This window comes from Cajanus cajan, chromosome 3, assembly GCF_000230855.2.
Source record: "Cajanus cajan strain Asha chromosome 3, NIPB_CcT2T_4, whole genome shotgun sequence".
Classification (NCBI taxonomy): Eukaryota; Viridiplantae; Streptophyta; class Magnoliopsida; order Fabales; family Fabaceae; genus Cajanus; species Cajanus cajan.
In genome coordinates, this window is record NC_138519.1 from 80,129,625 (window position 1) to 80,148,133 (window position 18,509).

Here is an 18,509-nt window from a genome sequence, read left to right on the forward strand (position 1 = left end):
TAACTTCAACTCCGTTAACATATTCATATATATTGATCATATTCTATTAAAATCATTTTAAAATATAGACCAAGTTGAAGCCTAGAAAATTAAGGAACAAATTCAATTAAAAGGTCGATGACTTGAAAAGTTGAAGCATTTCGACTAACAAGAGTGCCGTGGCACTGGGAGGAATAGGAACAAAAATGGGTAGGTAAAATTAGAAGAAGAAAAAACAATGCATTAAAGCACAATAAATCTCCATTCAAACTTGTGAGCAAAATTTCAAATACAAAGCGTCATTAAATATAAAAGCATCCACATACTTTCAACACCTAAATGCTTGAGGTTTTAAAGACAATCAATTCATGTCATAATATCAAAGATATAATAAAATCGTACATTTATCTTTATTCTACAATCGAACCTTTTGTAGCAGTTTATTCCTGTTGCTACCCATACAGATAATATTTCAAAGCAAGTAAAAAAGAAAATCATACAATTACACAGAACAGATTCATCTTCTCAATATCAGTCTGTGTCAACAAGTGATGATTTACCTTAATGGACCCTTATACAAGGAATTCCAAGTTAATTGCAAGAACAATGTCTACAATGGAGATATATCACAGGAGTAAGAAGAATGGTTTTTCTGGGCTTAAAAACCAGAAATCTCTCGTACCAGAACTGTGATTAAATGACCAAAGTATTTTCTTTTTTCACCAGACTCTATTCACATTTGCAGTCCGGAATTTCCTATCTGTACAATTTTCTTCTTATGTAGTAGAGAACTAAATCAAGTATTCATAATACATTAGAAAAAGTGCATCTGGGTGATCTTTTGGCAACTTGCTGATATAGAGATAAAAACGCAACAAATCCTCCCTAGAAACCGTTTCTGCATCAACAACATCATCATTACAAGTTAACACCCATAGATCCTCTGAATTAACTCTCCTCAAGCTACCACGGCAAAAAGGACAAGACTCCGATTTTCGGTTCCTGTGAGTCACAAAAGTCCAGCACAAATGTCAAAACAACAAACCATTGGCAATGGCATATAAATTTGATGGTTGACAATGAGCCTGTTCTTAATAGAGTTGCTGTAAGCTTCTCTACTGAAGATAATGAGTTTTTTTTCCAATACACAAGCTCTCAAGAACACTTAAAACTTGTATGCACACAGACTCAATATGAAAATATGAACAGAAGCTATATTGATTACCACTTGCGGTAGCATTTAATACACATGGCGTGGCAGCAACCGGGTAAAACCATTTTGGTGCAAGGCTCTAAGCAAATCCCACATTCATCTTCTCTTTGCAAATCAACATTGGTAAGTTTCCCACCTTCTTCGGTCACCTTCTTGCCATGACTTGAACCTTCTATGCTTGATTGCCCTTTTTCACAAACCTCCAACTTCTCCAAACTACCATGAAGCCGCTGGAGAGACGGCAATATAACGGCTAAAAGTTCAATTTATAATCACATAAACAATGAGGAATAGTCAGCAATGACAGCCACAAATTGATTACACTTTCTATTAAAAAAATCATAAAAAAGCTTTTTTTTCACAAGTCAAACATTCACACACCATAAAAGTCCCCAATTGTGGCCTTCCTTCCATGTGTAGACATGCTTGATCTACCATCATTGTGTACCTATGGTAAATTATGAGAGCAACACCAGCAAAAGAAAAACATGATCAATTATATAGACCATAGGTATTATTATTGGCCAAACAGTCCAAAAAGTCAAACAAAAAAAGGAACAAAGAACAATGGAACAACAGAAGGAAATAGAAAGAAAGATACCTTGTATATAATTATGTGGAAGAGGTTGAGATACCTATGGAGAAAGCCTGCACAAGAACAATCCATCCATTGTAGAAATAACAGGAAGAGAGGAGCCAAGTGATTGTAAACCAATTTCATTTGAAGAAGAGTCCCACCCTTGGCTCTGGGAATTGCAGCAGCCCTAGAGGGGCACAACACACAATCCAAATTCAGAGGGGGGAAAAAATAAAATTCACAATCAAATTGACAAATTCATAAGTAATTAGTAAATTCCTATTATGAGTAAAAACTTGATTAATAATTATGTCCCTTTTCTAAAAACATAACTGATTAGCAAACAATTAAAGACAATAATCAACAATCAGAGAAGACCCTTCACTCCCACTTTTTTCCTAGTGCCCAAAAACATACACACAAAAGGAAAGTTAATTAATTGAAGGAAAAATTAAAAATTTAAACTCACAAAGCATTGGCGTGCTGTATATCAGCCTCGAGTACTTTGAGGGAATCGTGGTAAGGTAAACGAGAAAGGTGGTACGGAATCATTGCCATCTTTTACCCTCTTTGTGGAAAGTTGAAGCACAGAATAAACTCAAAGAAGGGTGACAGAAAAAAGAGGGAAAAAAAAAAAAAAGGAATTTTCGTTGTGAGAGAGTGAAGTGAAGATGGTGTTGAGGAAAAAAGAGCAGAGCGATGATGAAAGGAAGAGAAGAAAAAGTAGGGCTTGGTGTTGTGGGAAAAAGGTAGAAGCTTTAGGGAGGATATAAGAGGAGAGTGTGGTTGGGTTTTGGTTTTTGGGTGTTGCGGTGGGTGAGGTAAGGAATGCCGTAAGACAAACGATGCGTTGCGTATTGCGTTTTTTCCCATGACGAGATAATACCTACGACTACGAGAATGAATCATCCATACAACACACTCAACAACAACTTGTGTTTAACTTCATTTCATTAATACCTCAATTTCAATCTCTTAAGTTAACTATTATTTTTTTACTTTTACAATATTAAAAATAGATTATAAAATTCAATACTCATATATGATTCAAATAAAAAAAATTATTAAAAATTATAATTTGTATTAATATTATAAAAATTTATTATTTATAAACTTATAATGGAATGTGATTAGATCATACTGTTTTATGATGTGTTTGGATAATGAATTTTATAAATTTAAATAATTTTAAATTTTTGGTATTTGAATTACTTTAATTTCAATTTTTATCATTCTTAAAATATTTTATTTGGACAAGTCAATTCAAATTTCTCAAATTTTAAATTGTTACGTTGAATATGATAATTTAATTCTACCATGATAAAATTGATTTTAAAAATATATTTATCTGTTGGGATTTTTAAATTAAATTTTATAAAAATAAATATTAGCTCATTTTAAAAATTAATATTAAATAATATTTAATAATTTTAAAAATATTTTTGAATATTCAATAATTAAAAACATGAAGAGATAAGAGATAAGATAAAATATATAAGTGAAATAAGAAGAAAAAAATATGAGAAATTTCAAATTCTTACTTTAACGAGAGAATTTGAAATTTTACTATTTCAAGGAATTTCACAAATGCTTGAATTTCAAATTCCTTATAAATTTTTCATCCAAATAAGGTATTTCACCTTAAAAAATTTGAAATTCTTCAAATAAATGAATTACTCCATTTAAATTCCTCATCCATTAAATCTTTTTTTTTATTAACAGTGATAGATCAAATTTTTTATATAAAAATTATTAAATATTTTTCATTAGTAATATTCTTATAAGAATAAGAAATAATACATTTTATATATTTAATTCTTTATTAAATAGTTAATGAAAAAAAAATTCTTTTATTTCCTAGATTTTAATGTTTGTAAAAATTGTTTTCAAATAATTGTTGTCCATGCTAGGAATCTCAGTGTTGCATAATTTCTATTTTAAGTCCGTTGTATATTATAAACTATTAAGAAGTTATGTTATTATTCTTTCCCTTTCCCCAATTCTCTCTCCTCATTCTAGTATGACCATGGCTAACTTATCTAGGATTTTCCGTTGTCGTATTCCATCGTATATTCTGGTTTTTTTAATTTAAATATAAATATTATACGTCTTTTTTTGTTTATTTAAAAAACGATGGGAGATTCAACCAATATTGTATTAGAATTTCAGAAATTGAATAATTGAGATGTAATGAAATTTGTTTAATCGGGTTAGCTGGGTGCTTAAACATGGCTTTTTTTTTTTATATCAAGTGTTTAAAATTTTAATATAACTATTATAAAAATTTATAAATTTATAGGAGATGATAATTTTTTATTAAATAACAGTATAAAATTATATTATATGATTTTATATTTTTTAACCTTTAATAATAAAATCGTATAAATATAAGATGATTACTCTCTATTGGTGAAAAGTGCTTTTACACGGTCAATCGATTACAATTTATTATTGATATGATTTTTTAGTTAGTCTAAATTCATTTTTTTTTGTCTATTTTTTAGTAAGCATATAAATTTTATTCAAAAAGAGAATAATAATTACAAGACATACATGCTCTTATTGTATCTATAGTTATGTAAATGTATAATTTTAGTCTTCCAAAAATCTCTATTTTATTTTGAATGAAATGTTAAAAGTATTAAAAAAAAATTAAATAATATATTTATTCTTAAAATCAATTAAAATATTTTTATAAATAACTTTAAAATATAATTACCCATAAGAACAAATATCTTATTACTTATCCCCACCCTATTAATTATTGAGTATCGATTTGTCTATTTTTTTATATTATAGCGAATTTTACTTGTACAAATAATAGATACAATTTTCTTTTATCATCCTAATTGCAACTTGCGAGTATAGATGTATAACATGTGAAATATAGTAATATACTTTCAACAATAATTTGAAAATAATAAACGACTCACTCTTCAAATTGTGCGTTCCACCTTATAATTTTTTTTTATTGATAAACAATAATATTATAAAGATGTAAGATTTAAATTTAAGGCTTTATATATATTATTTCTCACCACTAGGTCATTAACTTAAAAATATATTTAATCTAAATTTAAATAGCAATAATAAAAGTCCATAAAACACTTTTATAGGTAAAGGAGAAGGAGGAGGCTTTTGTAGACAATTTGAAGTTGAATAAATCTTCAAACTATCCTTTTTCTTTTAATATATAATATTTATGTGTCTTATCCAGTGTTTTAAAACCCGGACCGACCCGGTCGGTCGGATCGGTTGGACCGGGAACCGGTGGTCCAGCCGGTTCCAATCTTAAGTTAGATCGGTTATGCAGTTGACCCGTTTCAAACCGGATTGAACTGGATAATTTTCCGGTTCAACCGGTGAACCGGTGGGTCAAACCGGTTCAATCACTTTTTTTTTTTTAATAAAATTTTTTAAGGGACCATAAATCACAAAAATAATAATAATAATTGAATCTCTTAATGGAAAAGTAAGGAGTCTTATTAAATATAACAATAACTACTTGTTCTAATATATTTGTTTGTAATATATACAACTTAAATAACTTTTATAGTATATTATTAATTTTAAATTATATATTTAATAATATAATATCTATGTAAATATTACATATATTATTTTGTGATATTAATTGCAAGCATATTATATATGTAAATATTATTTATATTTTTAATTTGTATTAATATACCGTTCAACATATAATTTTTTATGTATTTTTTTATAAAATAAAAATAAAAATATTTTTTTATAAGATAGAAAAATTAAAATTTAAAATAAAATATGAATTTATTAAAATTTATAAGTATAAAATATATTTAATATGAAATTTTTTTTAATATAAATAAATAAAAACCGAGTCATGCGGTTTAACTAATGACCCACCGGTTCAATCTTTGACTCACTGACCCAGTACCTTAACCGGTTCGATGACCGGTCCAATTTTTAAAACTATGGTCTTTATCCTATTTGATCTTTTTGTAAAATACACATGGGTTGGCTGCTCAATAGAAAACACTACGTTACCAATGAATATTCTAGTGAACTGCATTATTATATTATTTTATTCTAGGTACCCGGATTAGGTTTATGTGATGTATAATCCATCAAAATAAAGTCAAATCCACGCATATTTTATGTTATTCTATATTATAATAAATTTGAAAGATGAGTACACGTTATAATATTCACGCTTCTTCAAATAAACGTTCTTAATATAATATCGTGCCAATTTAACCCGTCTGTGGCTACTCGTCTCGATTTGCACAAAAAAAGCTTGTGTTTATCGAATTTAAATATTTTCTATTGATAAAATTAGGGCTAAAGGCGGGAGGAGACGGGACGAGGATATTAATATTTATCTTATCTTTGTTCTTGTATTCGCCTCTATTTTGCTTAATAATATCATTAAAAAATTATTTATATATAAATAAAAATTAAAAATATTTATATGTAAAAATTTGTATTATTTTACTTTTTTATTTTTTAAATTTACTTATATTTATTTAATAATAATAATAAATAAAAAATAAATAAAAAGAGTAGGAACGGGGCAAGGGTCGAGAAATCCGAATTCCATCGCGAACAAAGATGAGTATCCAAATTTTACCCCCAATAAATATTGGGAGGTGGTCAACATAAAATCCGCTCCGCACCCTATTACCATGCCTATATGTTAAGTAGATTTTTCTAGCTATCATATATCAAATAATGAGACAGCGACGAAGGAGAATTGTTGGTAATGTTTCAAGTAATCAAAATATGAAACTATTAGAAGCTTCAAATCATGAAAAGTTTCGACCCCAACATGGAGAAATTGACAAGTCACTACTATTACTATGAATCGAAAAATAAGGTAACCCAACAAAAGCACCTTTATTTTCCACAAAATAAATAATATGCTACGTTCATCTTCTAGTTTGAAGAAAGAAAAAGATAAATGATAGAAAAACGATGAAGAAAAAGTAGAGAGATTGGAGAGAGCTGGAAACAGCTAAGTTGAAAGAAACCTCGACTCGAGAATTTCCAAATATTACCTTCCATGCATAATTTATGCGGAAATATTTTTTTTATGAGCTATTATTTGTTTAAAATCAGTTTATTATCTGTTTCAATGTCATTAAATACAATTTAATTCGTTAAATTTTATTAGGTCAAAAACTATACTTTATATAAACTCATTAAATATAAATTCATTAATTAAATTTATTAGAATTGGGTAAAATTTAGGGGACATTTAGTAGGAAAGAAATTGTTTCATACTCAGAAATATTTATATAAAATTACTGTAAATTAAAGATTTTTACGTTAAATTAAAATGGTATATTTCTAAATATATAAATATTTTTTACAAAATTATCATTTATTAAGATAATTTTAATAAATATATTTGTTTACTTAAAATCTTATTATAAATATGACAATAATTGTTTTTTTTATCTAATTACTTTTTGAAGATAATAAAATATAATTACATATATATATATATATATATATATATATATATAATTATATAACAATATTTGCATTTGAGTGAATGAACACCCATAGTTCGCTCTATATGAGCTAAAAAAAAAAAAAGTTCTCTTACAAGTATAACCGCAACTTAACCATTCAACCTACAACTCCAAATTTCTCATCCCACCTCATAATTCATGCATGCAACTTTGAAGTCTTCCAACTATAATAACAAACAACTCATGGATCAAAGAAAATGAGACATGTAACAATAATACACCAATCAAATCATCAAATATTTTCTTCCTCATTAAGAACACCAAGAACAAGAACATAAGGTTTCCACCTTAAAATTCAACTTCAATGGTTACTAAACGCATGAATCAATACAATAAAACATCATATATAACAGGAAATCAAACAACCAACTTCCTTTATCTCGAAATCCAAGAGGAAGAAAGAAGAAGAAAATGTTTATTAGCCTCTTTGGAAAACTCCTCACGACTCAATAATCTTGATTAACAATTCTACTTACCTAAATCAATAAACACATCAATCAATGCTATGGAGAAATAATCACCTTCTTAAGAGAAAGTTTAAAGATGAAGAGAAACTCATAGACTTTAGAGTATTTCTCTTTAACTTATTTCTCTAAATTTTTCTGAGAAATGAGCTTATGAGACTCTAATCTCAAAAGAAATCTTATATGTTTTTAAGGTCAAATTGAACCTATGTTTAAAAAAATTCTCTAAAACATCTAAAAACTCTTTCGGAATTTCTTAACCCTCGAAATTCCTTAATTCTCAATATCTCTCAATCACATCTCAAAACACCACACCACAACACATAATTAATTCATATCAAAACAATAATTAACAAAAACTTATTTTGTTACAATATAATATTTAATACTAAAACTTAAAAAAAATATTTAATTAGTATTTAATTATAAATTGGTATAATAAATAATATATTACTATTTTATATCAAAATTAGCATTTAATTATAAAACTAATATTAACGCAAGCAATTTAATTTGTTCTTGAATAAAATTAGACCATTAAGTTTAATTGTAATCGATGAAAAAACTATGATAAAGTTGAAGTATCAATTAGTAGCTAATGTTTGTTAAGTTTTCTTTATATGTATCTTAACAAATAAATTAAAAAAAGTATATTAATATTTATACAAAAATATATTTTCTTATGTAATTATTAATTAAAATAATGTTATGAATCATTTTAAATTTGACTACATAGTTATCAAAATATTATTTTTAACTACTGTCATTCTTGAAATGCATTTTAATGTAACTGATTTTAAAAAATTAAGCACAAGTAGTAATATAATATTTAATGTTACAACCTAAAATCAAATTTATTAAATTAATATGTAACTATCAAAAATACATAATAAATAACATTAATATGAATAATTTAATTTATTATTAAATGTAATTAGATCCATTAAATTATATTAGGCATGTGATAGTACAATTGGTTAAGTAAATTTTTTTTTTTCATTAGTTAAAATTTGAGATCAAATCTAATTTTGCCTAAGTATTATTACTAGTGTAGTAAGGTTGCTTAAAGGGAATATCCATGTGTCCTCTGACAGTCCTGATCAAGAATAAATTCTACTTTCCACGATAACTGCTGTACCAATTTATTAGAGTATTAAGCAACTCTTATTGAAGATGCTCTTAGTTATATATATATATAGAGAATATATTAAGAGAGAGAAAATTTATTACGAGAGATGAAAATATTAAAATATAACATTTAGATTAATTTCCCCTCACTTGATTAAACCCTAAATTTTCTTTCACTTGATTAATCTAAGGGTTATATTTTAACCTTCCCATCTCTCATAATAAATTTTCTCATATATATATATATATATATATATATAATTTAGGCTTAATTGTGTTTTTATCCCTCAAGTATTGTAATTGTGCAATTTTGATCCTAAGATTTTAATTGAGTAATTTTAGTCCTTAAAAGATTACAGTTGTACAATTTTAGTCCCTCAATTTTTAACTGAACAATTTTAGTCCCTCAAATATTATAATTGTGCAATTTTAGTCTTTTTCATTAAAAATTTAATAATTTTAAAATTTTAATATATATAATGTTTTAGAACTATATAATTATTTGCTTATTTAAATTAACGTATATTATAATTTTTGTTAATGTATCAAATGATATATATTTATTATTATTAAATAAATAAAATTTATATATTATTAATATTTTAATATTACTAATAAATTAATATCAATAATATTTTTACTATATTTATAGATAAACTAATAATTTAATAAAAATAACTTAATATATATTAATATACTTTTACAAAAATATAAATATATAAGATCAGATATATATTTCTAATTAATATACTTATATTTTTGTAAAAGTATATTAATATATAACAAGTTATATTTATCAAATTATTAGTTTATCTATAAATATACTAATAATATTATTAATATTAATTTATCAATAATATTATAAAAATAATAATATTTAAATTTTATTTATTTAATAAAAATAAATATATATCATTTGATATAATATCAAAAATTATAATATACGTTAATTTGAATAGATAAATAATTGTTTAATTTTAAAACATTATATATATATATATATTAAAATTATTAAATTTTTTGAGAGAGACTAAAATCGCACTATTATGATATTCGAGGGATTAAAATTGTTCAATTAAGAATTGAAGAACCAAAATCGCACAATTACAATTCTTTAGGGACTTAAAATTACCTAATTAAAATCTTGAGAATCAAAACTGCACAATTGCAATACTTGAGGGGTCAAAAATGCAATTAAGCTTATAATTTATTAGTTTCCATCCATACATATTCATTAATTTATACACGTTTTGAATTATTTTAAAATTATCTGTATATTTAAAAAAATCATTAAAATCAAAATAACTAGTTAATTCCAGCAAGTATTCAAACACAGAGTAAGAATATTACAGTTTTGTTGGTCGGTTCTAAGATTTGAAGGTATATATCGTCACTAGTCAGTGAGTGTCACTGGTATTAACATATTAGTGTTATGATAATGGACAAAATGCAAAAGGAAACAATGATAAGCAATATACAAAACCCACTTTGCTATGAAAAAAGAAAAGAAAAATTATCTGGCTGAGGGGAGGCAACTATTTGACAAGTCAGGACTTTCAATTTCAAGAAAGCTTGCAAGTAAAGTCTTACGTGAAGACTGTGGCTTTGAACCACTTGAAGATGATAACTTCAGTTGACTTTCTGTCCCCTTTTCAATGTTGGAAGCTTCTTGTATAGCCAAAATGACCTCTTGCATCCTTGGCCTAGAAGCACCACGTTGTTCTACACATTGCATGGCAATTTCAGCAACCCTCCAAACTGACTCAGTTTTTACATTCCCAACAAGAGAAGGATCCATGATGCTTTCCACATCTCCTTTACGAATTAAGGATCTTGCCTGCAAAACATGTAAACTTTGCATGTGGGATTGGCATCAAAGTATGCAACAAAATTTCTAAGAGGTACATACATTCCAAGTAAAATTAATGGCTAAATTGTATTTTGGTCTCTCATCTTATTTTTTGTTTCAATTTTGATCTACTAAGTTCCAAAATATTTACTGTGTATCAATTTATCATAATAACTTGGTTAACTTAGTAACACGTAACAAACTGTGAGAGATGTTATATCAACTAAAATTAACACGGTTAGAATAAAAACAGTGATGGAAGGATCTTTGGTTTAATTAAGAGAAACACTTTAAGGTACCAATTTTTCTTTTTAACTTAGGGACTAGATTTTAGCTGAAATTAATTGCTGCTATTGTTGCACATGTTCATGTTGTTTTAGCTTCTGGTTTGGCAAACTTTGCTGATGCTATTTTTCCAACTTTGGGTTGTTGAGAAAAGGCTAAGATACCCAGTGAACAATATTCATTTCGGGACCATAGTCTTCTGATGATACAGGCTTTTTTCCTGATATCAATTCCAGCAGAACAACTCCAAAACTGTATACATCACTTTTTTCAGTCAATTGCTGATTTGCATAGTACCTGTTCAGGAGGGGCAAAACCTGAGTTCAAGGTGTTAAGGAGAAATGATATTTTGATTATCATAGTTCATAGACACATGAGAATCATGGCTTACTCAGGATCCAGGTAACCTACAGTTCCCCTTGCAACACTTGATATGTGAGTTAAATCTTCCTCAGCTAACCTTGAGAGTCCAAAATCTGACACTTTTGCTCTCATATTGATATCTAGGAGAATATTACTTGTCTTCACGTCACGGTGAATGATACTAGGATTGCATCCTGTGTGCAAGTATTCAAGACCTGCAGAAATAGAAAATTGCTCCTCACTGTTAAGTTGGAAGCGAAATGCTACAACTAATTTGGACCAAGAAGCTAGGCATGAATCAACCTTTGGCTGCATCTTCTGCAATTCGAAGGCGAGCTAACCAATCTAATTGCTTCTGATTTGAACATTCTGTCAAAACATTAGAATTTATATCATGACACAATTTTTACAACTAGGTAAATAAATGAACACAAAGGTGTGGATTTAGACCATGAATGTACTCCCTTAAAGTGCCATTGTGCATGTACTCATAAACCAGAATATGCTGATATTCTTCTTCACAATATCCAATTAGAGGAACCAAGTTTCTGTGATGAATTCTTGATAAGAGGGCTACCTGCAATTGTGACTCTAAAGTCAATGAGCTGGAATCAAGGTTTCATAGTTTCAACTTCCTAAGCTGCTTCAGCATTGATATTATTGTATCTCTAATACTCAAAATGTTATGCTAATGAAATTCAAGGACTAGAATCCTTTTGATTGAACTGCAGCTAAAAATCTATAGTAGGACACTAATAAACTTTTATTAATTTATTTATTTTATATAACCAGGAGGTATAATTTCTTCCCGCTCGGTTGACCTCACTAAAAAATAAAGTAGTACTTTCAGTCATGACTCTATATTTAAGTTAGGAATCAGACCCTGATCCTTAGTTAAAGAACACAAACCGAATCACTTGTATTAACGACTTTTAATAGGACACTAATAGATTGATTATACAGAACAAATTCTCAGTCAGGACCCAAATATGGAAACGCTACCTCATTTACAAATTGCTGGTTCCCATAGCTGGATGGATCAGTCATAGTCTTAACTGCCACCTCTTTTCCATCTTTCATTTTTCCATAGTAGACGGATCCAAAACTTCCTTTTCCAATGTTCCTTGAAAAATCATTAGTAGCTTCTTTCAACTCTGAGAGAGTAATATAGTAAGCAGTACCTTCGTCCATTAAATTCCCACCCCGACCAAATGAGTATCCAGTTAAAGGTCTAGTGCTGCTGCGTCCAGATACACCTGCAAGGCACAAGAATGTTTTGATGGTAGAATTTCTTAATTGTTAATTTAGAAGTACAAATTTGACTTGGTGGACTAACCCTTCTCGTCACGTTTCTGCTGAGATGCCTTTCTCCGCAGATTAAGCAATAGCACCAAACTTGTTAAGAACAATATTAATAGAACCACTAGTACTCCAACAGAAATTCCTAGCATCAAATGAAAATGCTTCTTGTTCCCTTTATGTAGTTCAGGATTATCATCAAAGCTGGAAGATAAAATAATTTATGTTACTTCAGTCTAGGTACTAAACTAATCAAAACGATTCTAGTCCTATTATATTCACACCGAAGTTGATTCAATCAAGTCTTTGGCATTTCCACATAAATTGACCTAACAATAGAAAAATTGGTTTAGTTGAAGATACTTACTTGAAAATTATTTTTCCTGACAGTAATCCTGATGGTATTTCCCCACTAAACGAGTTATTCTGTATGAACCTGTCATAGATTCACATATGCTGCATTATTCGTAAATATCTGAGGGGTAACATGTTAAAGTCGGGGTTAACAAGGAAAATGCTTCAAGTTCAAGTTCTCAAAGTAGAGATGATAAACATAGATGATTAAGTGCTACATACAATGCTTGTAAACTTGGCAAACTACCCAAGTAAGATGGTAATGGACCAGTCAACTTGTTGTTCTCTAGATGCCTGCATGTCATTAGTTGAATAAATGAAAATAAGGAAAAGTAACATAGAATAGTGTTTTCCAAAATATTGATTCCACCCCAACCCTTCCATAAAAGGGTGTGTGTGAAACTAAATAACTTACACAATCTTTAGATTGATAAGATTGCTCATGTCAGGAAGTTGTCCTGTAAGCAAGTTGCCATCTAACCACCTAATTAAGAAAATAATAATGAATTACAAAAGAAACCATATTTGCAGAAGAAGAAAAACAGTTATTTTTTAAGGTGATTGACTTACAGTTCTGTCAATGCTTCCATGTTGTTGAGCTCCCGTGGTATTTCACCCTTCATATTCCTTCTTGACAAGTTTCTATCATACAACATATCACAATTAGTAATATTTTCTATAGCAAAAAGTGTGTGAACAATATAAATATTTTATAATAATTTTCCACGCTTCTGCCTAATTGTTTCTACAAATATATTATTACCACAGTATGTAGAATTCTATAATACCAACTTTTGGAATAAAACATTCTTGTATGCATAATGTCAGAGATGACTCGTTTACAGAATGACAATTCACTGGGCTAGATAGTTAGCAATAGCATAAAACAGAAGTGTAAACAAAAAGTTATGAAGATGTTACATCTTTGTGATTCTTGGAGGTGTAGCTGTACTACAATTCACCCATTCCCAGGGAGTTGGAACACAAGGATCACCTTCATTCTTCAGGACACTTTCAGTGGATAAGAAGCGAAATACATTCACAAAATTTGCTGTAAAACGAAAGTATGGTTAGCTGCATGCAATTGTTGAAAGATAGTGATCAAACTCAAGTAAATATCCAGTTTGGTTCCTGAATTTGTAATGTACTATTATATTGATTCTTGAAACTAAGAAATTGTCGAACAAATTTTAAATTTAATTACTTACTGTCATTTTGATCCCTGAATATATATAAATATTATCACTTTAGTCACACTTTTTTTTATAGATGTGGACTAATATGATTGTTAGCTTGCACTTTTAGGAACTTATTTTACAATTTCGTAATTTCAAGGATTAATATGACAACCATTTTCAAATTTAGGGAGCAATTTGGGTGTTTACCACATCAAACTCAAGTAATTTGATCTTTGATACAATTACCCTTCGAAATAAGCTATTTTGGACATGTAGTAAAAGATCAATTTTCCCAAATGTAAACTAATGTTAAGAACTTACAATCTTGCTTGTCAGTCTTTGAAGCAATTTGCACATATTTGCTTATTTCCATTGCATTAAGAAGAGGTCCTCGAGTGGAATCCCGGGTCTTAACAAAGGAAAATGAAAGCACAAATTCCAGACTCACATTCATGTAACTTGGTTCATAAAGAGTGTAGCTCCCATTGGCATTCTCAGCTATGTTCACCACTGCATTGCTATAGTCAGCTATGTAAGGTTGCTCCAACTTGAATTTTCTAGTCTCATTCTTGGGAAGATCTTCAATCTCTGCCAAATATGCATAAGCTCTAGCATTGCCAGGGAAGTCTTCCAGGTTTAGTCTATAGCTAATCAACCCTTTTGTGCCAACAACTGCAGTTTGCATCACTTTAACAGGTGGGTATTCCCTTGTCTTTATTTCTATTTTCTTTGTTGTGTTAATTCTTTCGGTGCCTGGTGCCACCCCAACAAGATAATTTTGTCTTTTAACAAGATCAGACTCCCAAATTCTATCATATGGGTCATCTGGATACCTGATAAATATTTGTTAATAAACAAATCAAGCTGATGACACCAAATATATTGAATCTCTTTTTTCCCAGTCAAGCTAGCAATGAAGCAAAATTTTAAATATAGCTTGTATTTGGTTTTTGTTCTCTCATGTCAAATATTTGAAACACCCCACTTTGTGCCAAAATCTATGAAGCTCCAACTCCAATATGGACATCGAAGACATGGCTAATGTCTAAAAAATAGGACATGGACATGGACAGGAATCTATATAAGCTTTATAATTTTTATATGATAATGACTTTTAGAAAATGAACTATATCTTTTTAAAATTAAAACAATGAGTAATTCTTACAAATATGAGTTTCATCGTAGATAAAATTGATAAAAATAATGTTACGAGTCTTATAATATTTATAAAATAATTGACCTTTCAATTTTTATAATAAGAATGTTAGATAAGTGTTTCACTAAGAGTAGGTTTTAAATTACTCTCTTAGCTCATATTTAAGACGAGTCGGAAAAGTGTTAAAAATGTGTTAGAGAAGTGTTCAAACAACAAAAAAAAAATTATTTGTAACATGGTGGAGAGATATCAAATGTGTGTTAAGGTATGTCTCACAAATATGATGTCCGAAACCTGTTTGATGCACCAACACGGTGTTCTATAGATGTATTCGGTGCTTCAAAAGCCAAAATCTTCAGAAGTAGAAAAGAAAATTCTATATGAGGGAGAGTACCAGACCTGACAGCATCCTCACTTGGAGCACCAAAGTTAATTCTTGCAGCCACTTTCAAGAAGAAACTGCCCTCAAAATCTGTGGCATACATAGAAAGATTCAAGGGCCTCAGCTCAAGGGTAGATATGAAGGGAGAGCCAGTGGTGGCACAGCACATGCAAACATCAACAGAGTTTGAGGGTGCCCTGAAGATCATTTCCTTCACATAAATTCTTGAGGCATCATATATTGACACAGTAGCCCATTTTGTTGCATCCAAATAGAGCTGAAACTGAGGATATGTGTCTCCATCATCCAAGCTACCATACTGAAACGTTGCTCTCACTAGATACCTTCTTCTCTCCTCAGTGCCAAGTGTATAACAGTATTTTCTGTTGTCTATAGGAAAGTCTCTGCGTCTCTGATACTGAACCTTGTTTCCACTAGGATTTTGTACCTCCACTGGCTTGCCATGTTTCATAATCCCAGAGTCCGATATCCATGCAAGCCCTGTGCTCTTATCCGTGTAGTTACTTGTCCCTCCACAGTCAATACTGATAAATTCTGCATCCCAAATCAATTACTATCTCACTTTTAGAGCCGATCAAAATTGGAGTTTCTGGTGTTGATATTCAATCAGTATTGAAATATCACTTTGGTAAATGATCTTTAATACAAGATTTCTTTAAACAAATTACCACGATTAAACTTCAATTCTAATTGGACAATAAAATTAAAAATATCTGAAGAGTTGCATCTAAGTTTTGTCTTCTATTCTATTCTTTCTATCATAAAATGACATGATATTTCGCAAAATAAACATATTCTACTAAGGAATTTTGTGTTGATAAAAAAGAGTTAAAGTTTTGTGATGCATGATTAATTGAACTGAAACTGAAAGAACTAACTGCTTGAGTTGTTGTCTACTAAAGGAAACATACCTTCAAGTTGACAAAGCGCATATGATGTTAGCAGAAGAAGTGTAACAAGAAAAGGAGAACATAAACCCATTGAAAAGAGGAAGAGAAACTACTAATTTGCATCAAGAAAATTGGGTGATGAATAAAATTAACGGCTTGTTTGAGTTCAGCATCTCAACCAGCTTTCTCCCACTTAACTTTAGCTTTTTTGATTGATGGGTCTGTTGATTGTTCGTTCACGTTTGTTGTATCTTTATCAGATGTTGGAATCTTCTTTTTCTTTAAGAAAATATGACTTGGTGTTCTCCTTTTCCTTTTCTCTTTCCCTCATAAAAAAGAGTGACAAACAAGGCACAAACTCAATCAGTCATTCTAAGAAGAAATGAGGAAATTAATATCCTAGTCCACAATTTTGTTTTCACTAGAAGAACCTACAATAAGCTGTCTTGTGGCTATACGACAACATGAACAGGTACAATGTCGGGTTGCTAAACAGGTTGTATCAACAATACTGCATGCACAGATGCACCTCTTTTCTTTGTTATTAAGTATTAGTACCAATATTTTGGACTGAATTTGAAACGTCCCTTTTAATATATTGACATAAGTTGGTAGATGATGATATATGTTAATGCTATCTGGTGTGAAAATTGTGTTAGACACAACCTTAAACGTCCCACAAGTAGTGGCCAAAGCCAAAACATGGAAAATATGTGCATGATTAGAATGTAAGGGTTATTAATAATTAGTTCTTTTGCAGAGGGCATCATATATAATTTTATTATGAATGGTGCAACTTTAGACCATGTTGTCTTTCTGCTTTTTGAAACTTTAAAAAGTGCTCAGATATTGTGCGGCCTAAACACCTATAGGCTGTGGAAGTGTGAGGTCCCCTCTCTAATCTCGATGCAATAAATTCGATGGTCCTTCAAATACAACTATCCTTCTTCATGTTTTCCCCTGCAAGTAGCATCAAATTCTAACTTTGGTCGGCAAGGAAAAAATATAAAGAGGAAAATAAAAATAATAATGTTTGCACTACTTCTATCTGGTTAGAAAATTAATAGCTTAACTTGCAGGAATGTAAAACAACCGGTATGAGTTGGTTTAACCTGATTTTATATCTAAAGTTTGAGGATGAATTTGACACACATTAAGCTACAAGAGAAAAAGAATAACATAGGAATAGATAGTTTATTTAATCTTGTTCTTTTTCTCTTTTGTAAATTAAATGCAGAATAATTATATTTGTCGTGTTCAATTATGATTTTTAATGAATCAAATGAATTTTGAGTATTAGATATACACTTACATTTAAGTATCAAAAGAGATAATTTTGATGCTCGTAAGATTTATATTAACTCGAACAAAATTGTTTTGTTTTCAATAAATGATATATATATATATATATATATATATATATATATATATATATATATATATATATATGGTGATAGATAATTATATTATCTATAGACCATAATTTTTTATGTTTAAGAATTTTGCATATCTTTAAAAAATGTTTAATACTAGTATGTTAAGTATAAAATTTTCTTATTAAATATCTTTAACAAAAACAATTATAGAGTAGAAATAAAAATTGTTAAATAAAAATATATTAGGAAAAAATTAATTAATATTACTTAAAATATGTAAAATATAATTTTTTAAAATAAAAGAGAAAGTTTAACATAAAATATTATGAATTAGAAAAAGTACTTCGTAAGGATGTGATTAGAGTTTGATATCAACATTTATGTATAGAGCAAAACATTTGTTAGATAATTTTTAAATAATTTCGTGTACTTCAATAAATTAGTCTATTTGAATTGACGAATATTCTCAACAACTAAAA

The 18,509-nt window shown here is 28.9% G+C and overlaps 2 protein-coding genes and 1 long non-coding RNA gene across 7 annotated transcripts; 1 reads left to right on the forward strand and 2 right to left on the reverse strand.

Moving 5' to 3' along the window:
- Positions 1-322: 322 nt before the first annotated feature.
- Positions 323-2,627, reverse strand: LOC109795913 (E3 ubiquitin-protein ligase AIRP2). 2 transcript variants are annotated; one of them, XM_020355482.3, is made up of 5 exons: positions 2,239-2,627; positions 1,794-1,956; positions 1,574-1,640; positions 1,205-1,445; positions 323-981 (listed from the first exon to the last, which is right to left on the reverse strand). In XM_020355482.3, the coding sequence occupies exons 1-5, from the start codon at positions 2,325-2,327 to the stop codon at positions 771-773; spliced, it is 771 nt and encodes a 256-aa protein (XP_020211071.1). In that variant the 5' UTR covers positions 2,328-2,627; the 3' UTR covers positions 323-770. The 2 variants fall into 2 exon arrangements, with proteins under 2 accessions (XP_020211071.1, XP_020211079.1); XM_020355490.3 differs by having other exon boundaries at positions 1,794-1,840; positions 2,239-2,626.
- A 7,540-nt stretch (positions 2,628-10,167) lies between these two features.
- On the reverse strand, positions 10,168-17,008 carry LOC109796804 (putative LRR receptor-like serine/threonine-protein kinase At1g67720). 4 transcript variants are annotated; one of them, XM_020356614.3, is made up of 15 exons: positions 16,676-17,004; positions 15,761-16,298; positions 14,527-15,038; positions 13,949-14,078; positions 13,598-13,669; positions 13,443-13,511; positions 13,250-13,321; positions 13,041-13,109; positions 12,711-12,877; positions 12,377-12,630; positions 11,825-11,951; positions 11,678-11,743; positions 11,403-11,589; positions 11,176-11,308; positions 10,168-10,714 (listed from the first exon to the last, which is right to left on the reverse strand). In XM_020356614.3, exons 1-15 carry the CDS (start codon positions 16,743-16,745, stop codon positions 10,391-10,393), a joined length of 2,790 nt encoding a protein of 929 aa, XP_020212203.1. In that variant the 5' UTR covers positions 16,746-17,004; the 3' UTR covers positions 10,168-10,390. The 4 variants fall into 4 exon arrangements, 3 of the variants coding, with proteins under 3 accessions (XP_020212203.1, XP_082927566.1, XP_082927565.1); XR_003805784.2 differs by having other exon boundaries at positions 10,578-10,714; positions 11,026-11,308; positions 16,676-17,007; XM_083071440.1 differs by lacking the exon at positions 11,176-11,308 and adding an exon at positions 11,309-11,328 and having other exon boundaries at positions 10,578-10,714; positions 16,676-17,008.
- Positions 10,640-12,099, forward strand: LOC145955927 (uncharacterized). Its single transcript, XR_014432697.1, has 2 exons — positions 10,640-10,778; positions 11,317-12,099. It is a non-coding gene; the product is annotated as an uncharacterized LOC145955927 (long non-coding RNA).
- Positions 17,009-18,509: the final 1,501 nt, after the last annotated feature.

Bases quoted from the DNA above. Each gene is read 5' to 3' on its own strand.
- LOC109796804 (XM_020356614.3), bottom strand. From the start codon at position 16,745: ATGGGTTTATGTTCTCCTTTTCTTGTTACACTTCTTCTGCTAACATCA. The intron at 11,744-11,824 runs GTCTAAATCCAC...ATGTTTTGACAG, and splicing joins TTTAAGGGAGTACATTCATG to AATGTTCAAATCAGAAGCAA. The intron at 11,309-11,402 runs GTAAGCCATGAT...CCTCCTGAACAG, and splicing joins GTAGGTTACCTGGATCCTGA to GTACTATGCAAATCAGCAAT.
- LOC109795913 (XM_020355482.3), bottom strand. From the start codon at position 2,327: ATGGCAATGATTCCGTACCACCTTTCTCGTTTACCTTACCACGATTCC. The intron at 1,957-2,238 runs GTGAGTTTAAAT...GTGCCCCTCTAG, and splicing joins ATACAGCACGCCAATGCTTT to GGCTGCTGCAATTCCCAGAG. The intron at 1,641-1,793 runs GTATCTTTCTTT...AATTTACCATAG, and splicing joins TCCACATAATTATATACAAG to GTACACAATGATGGTAGATC.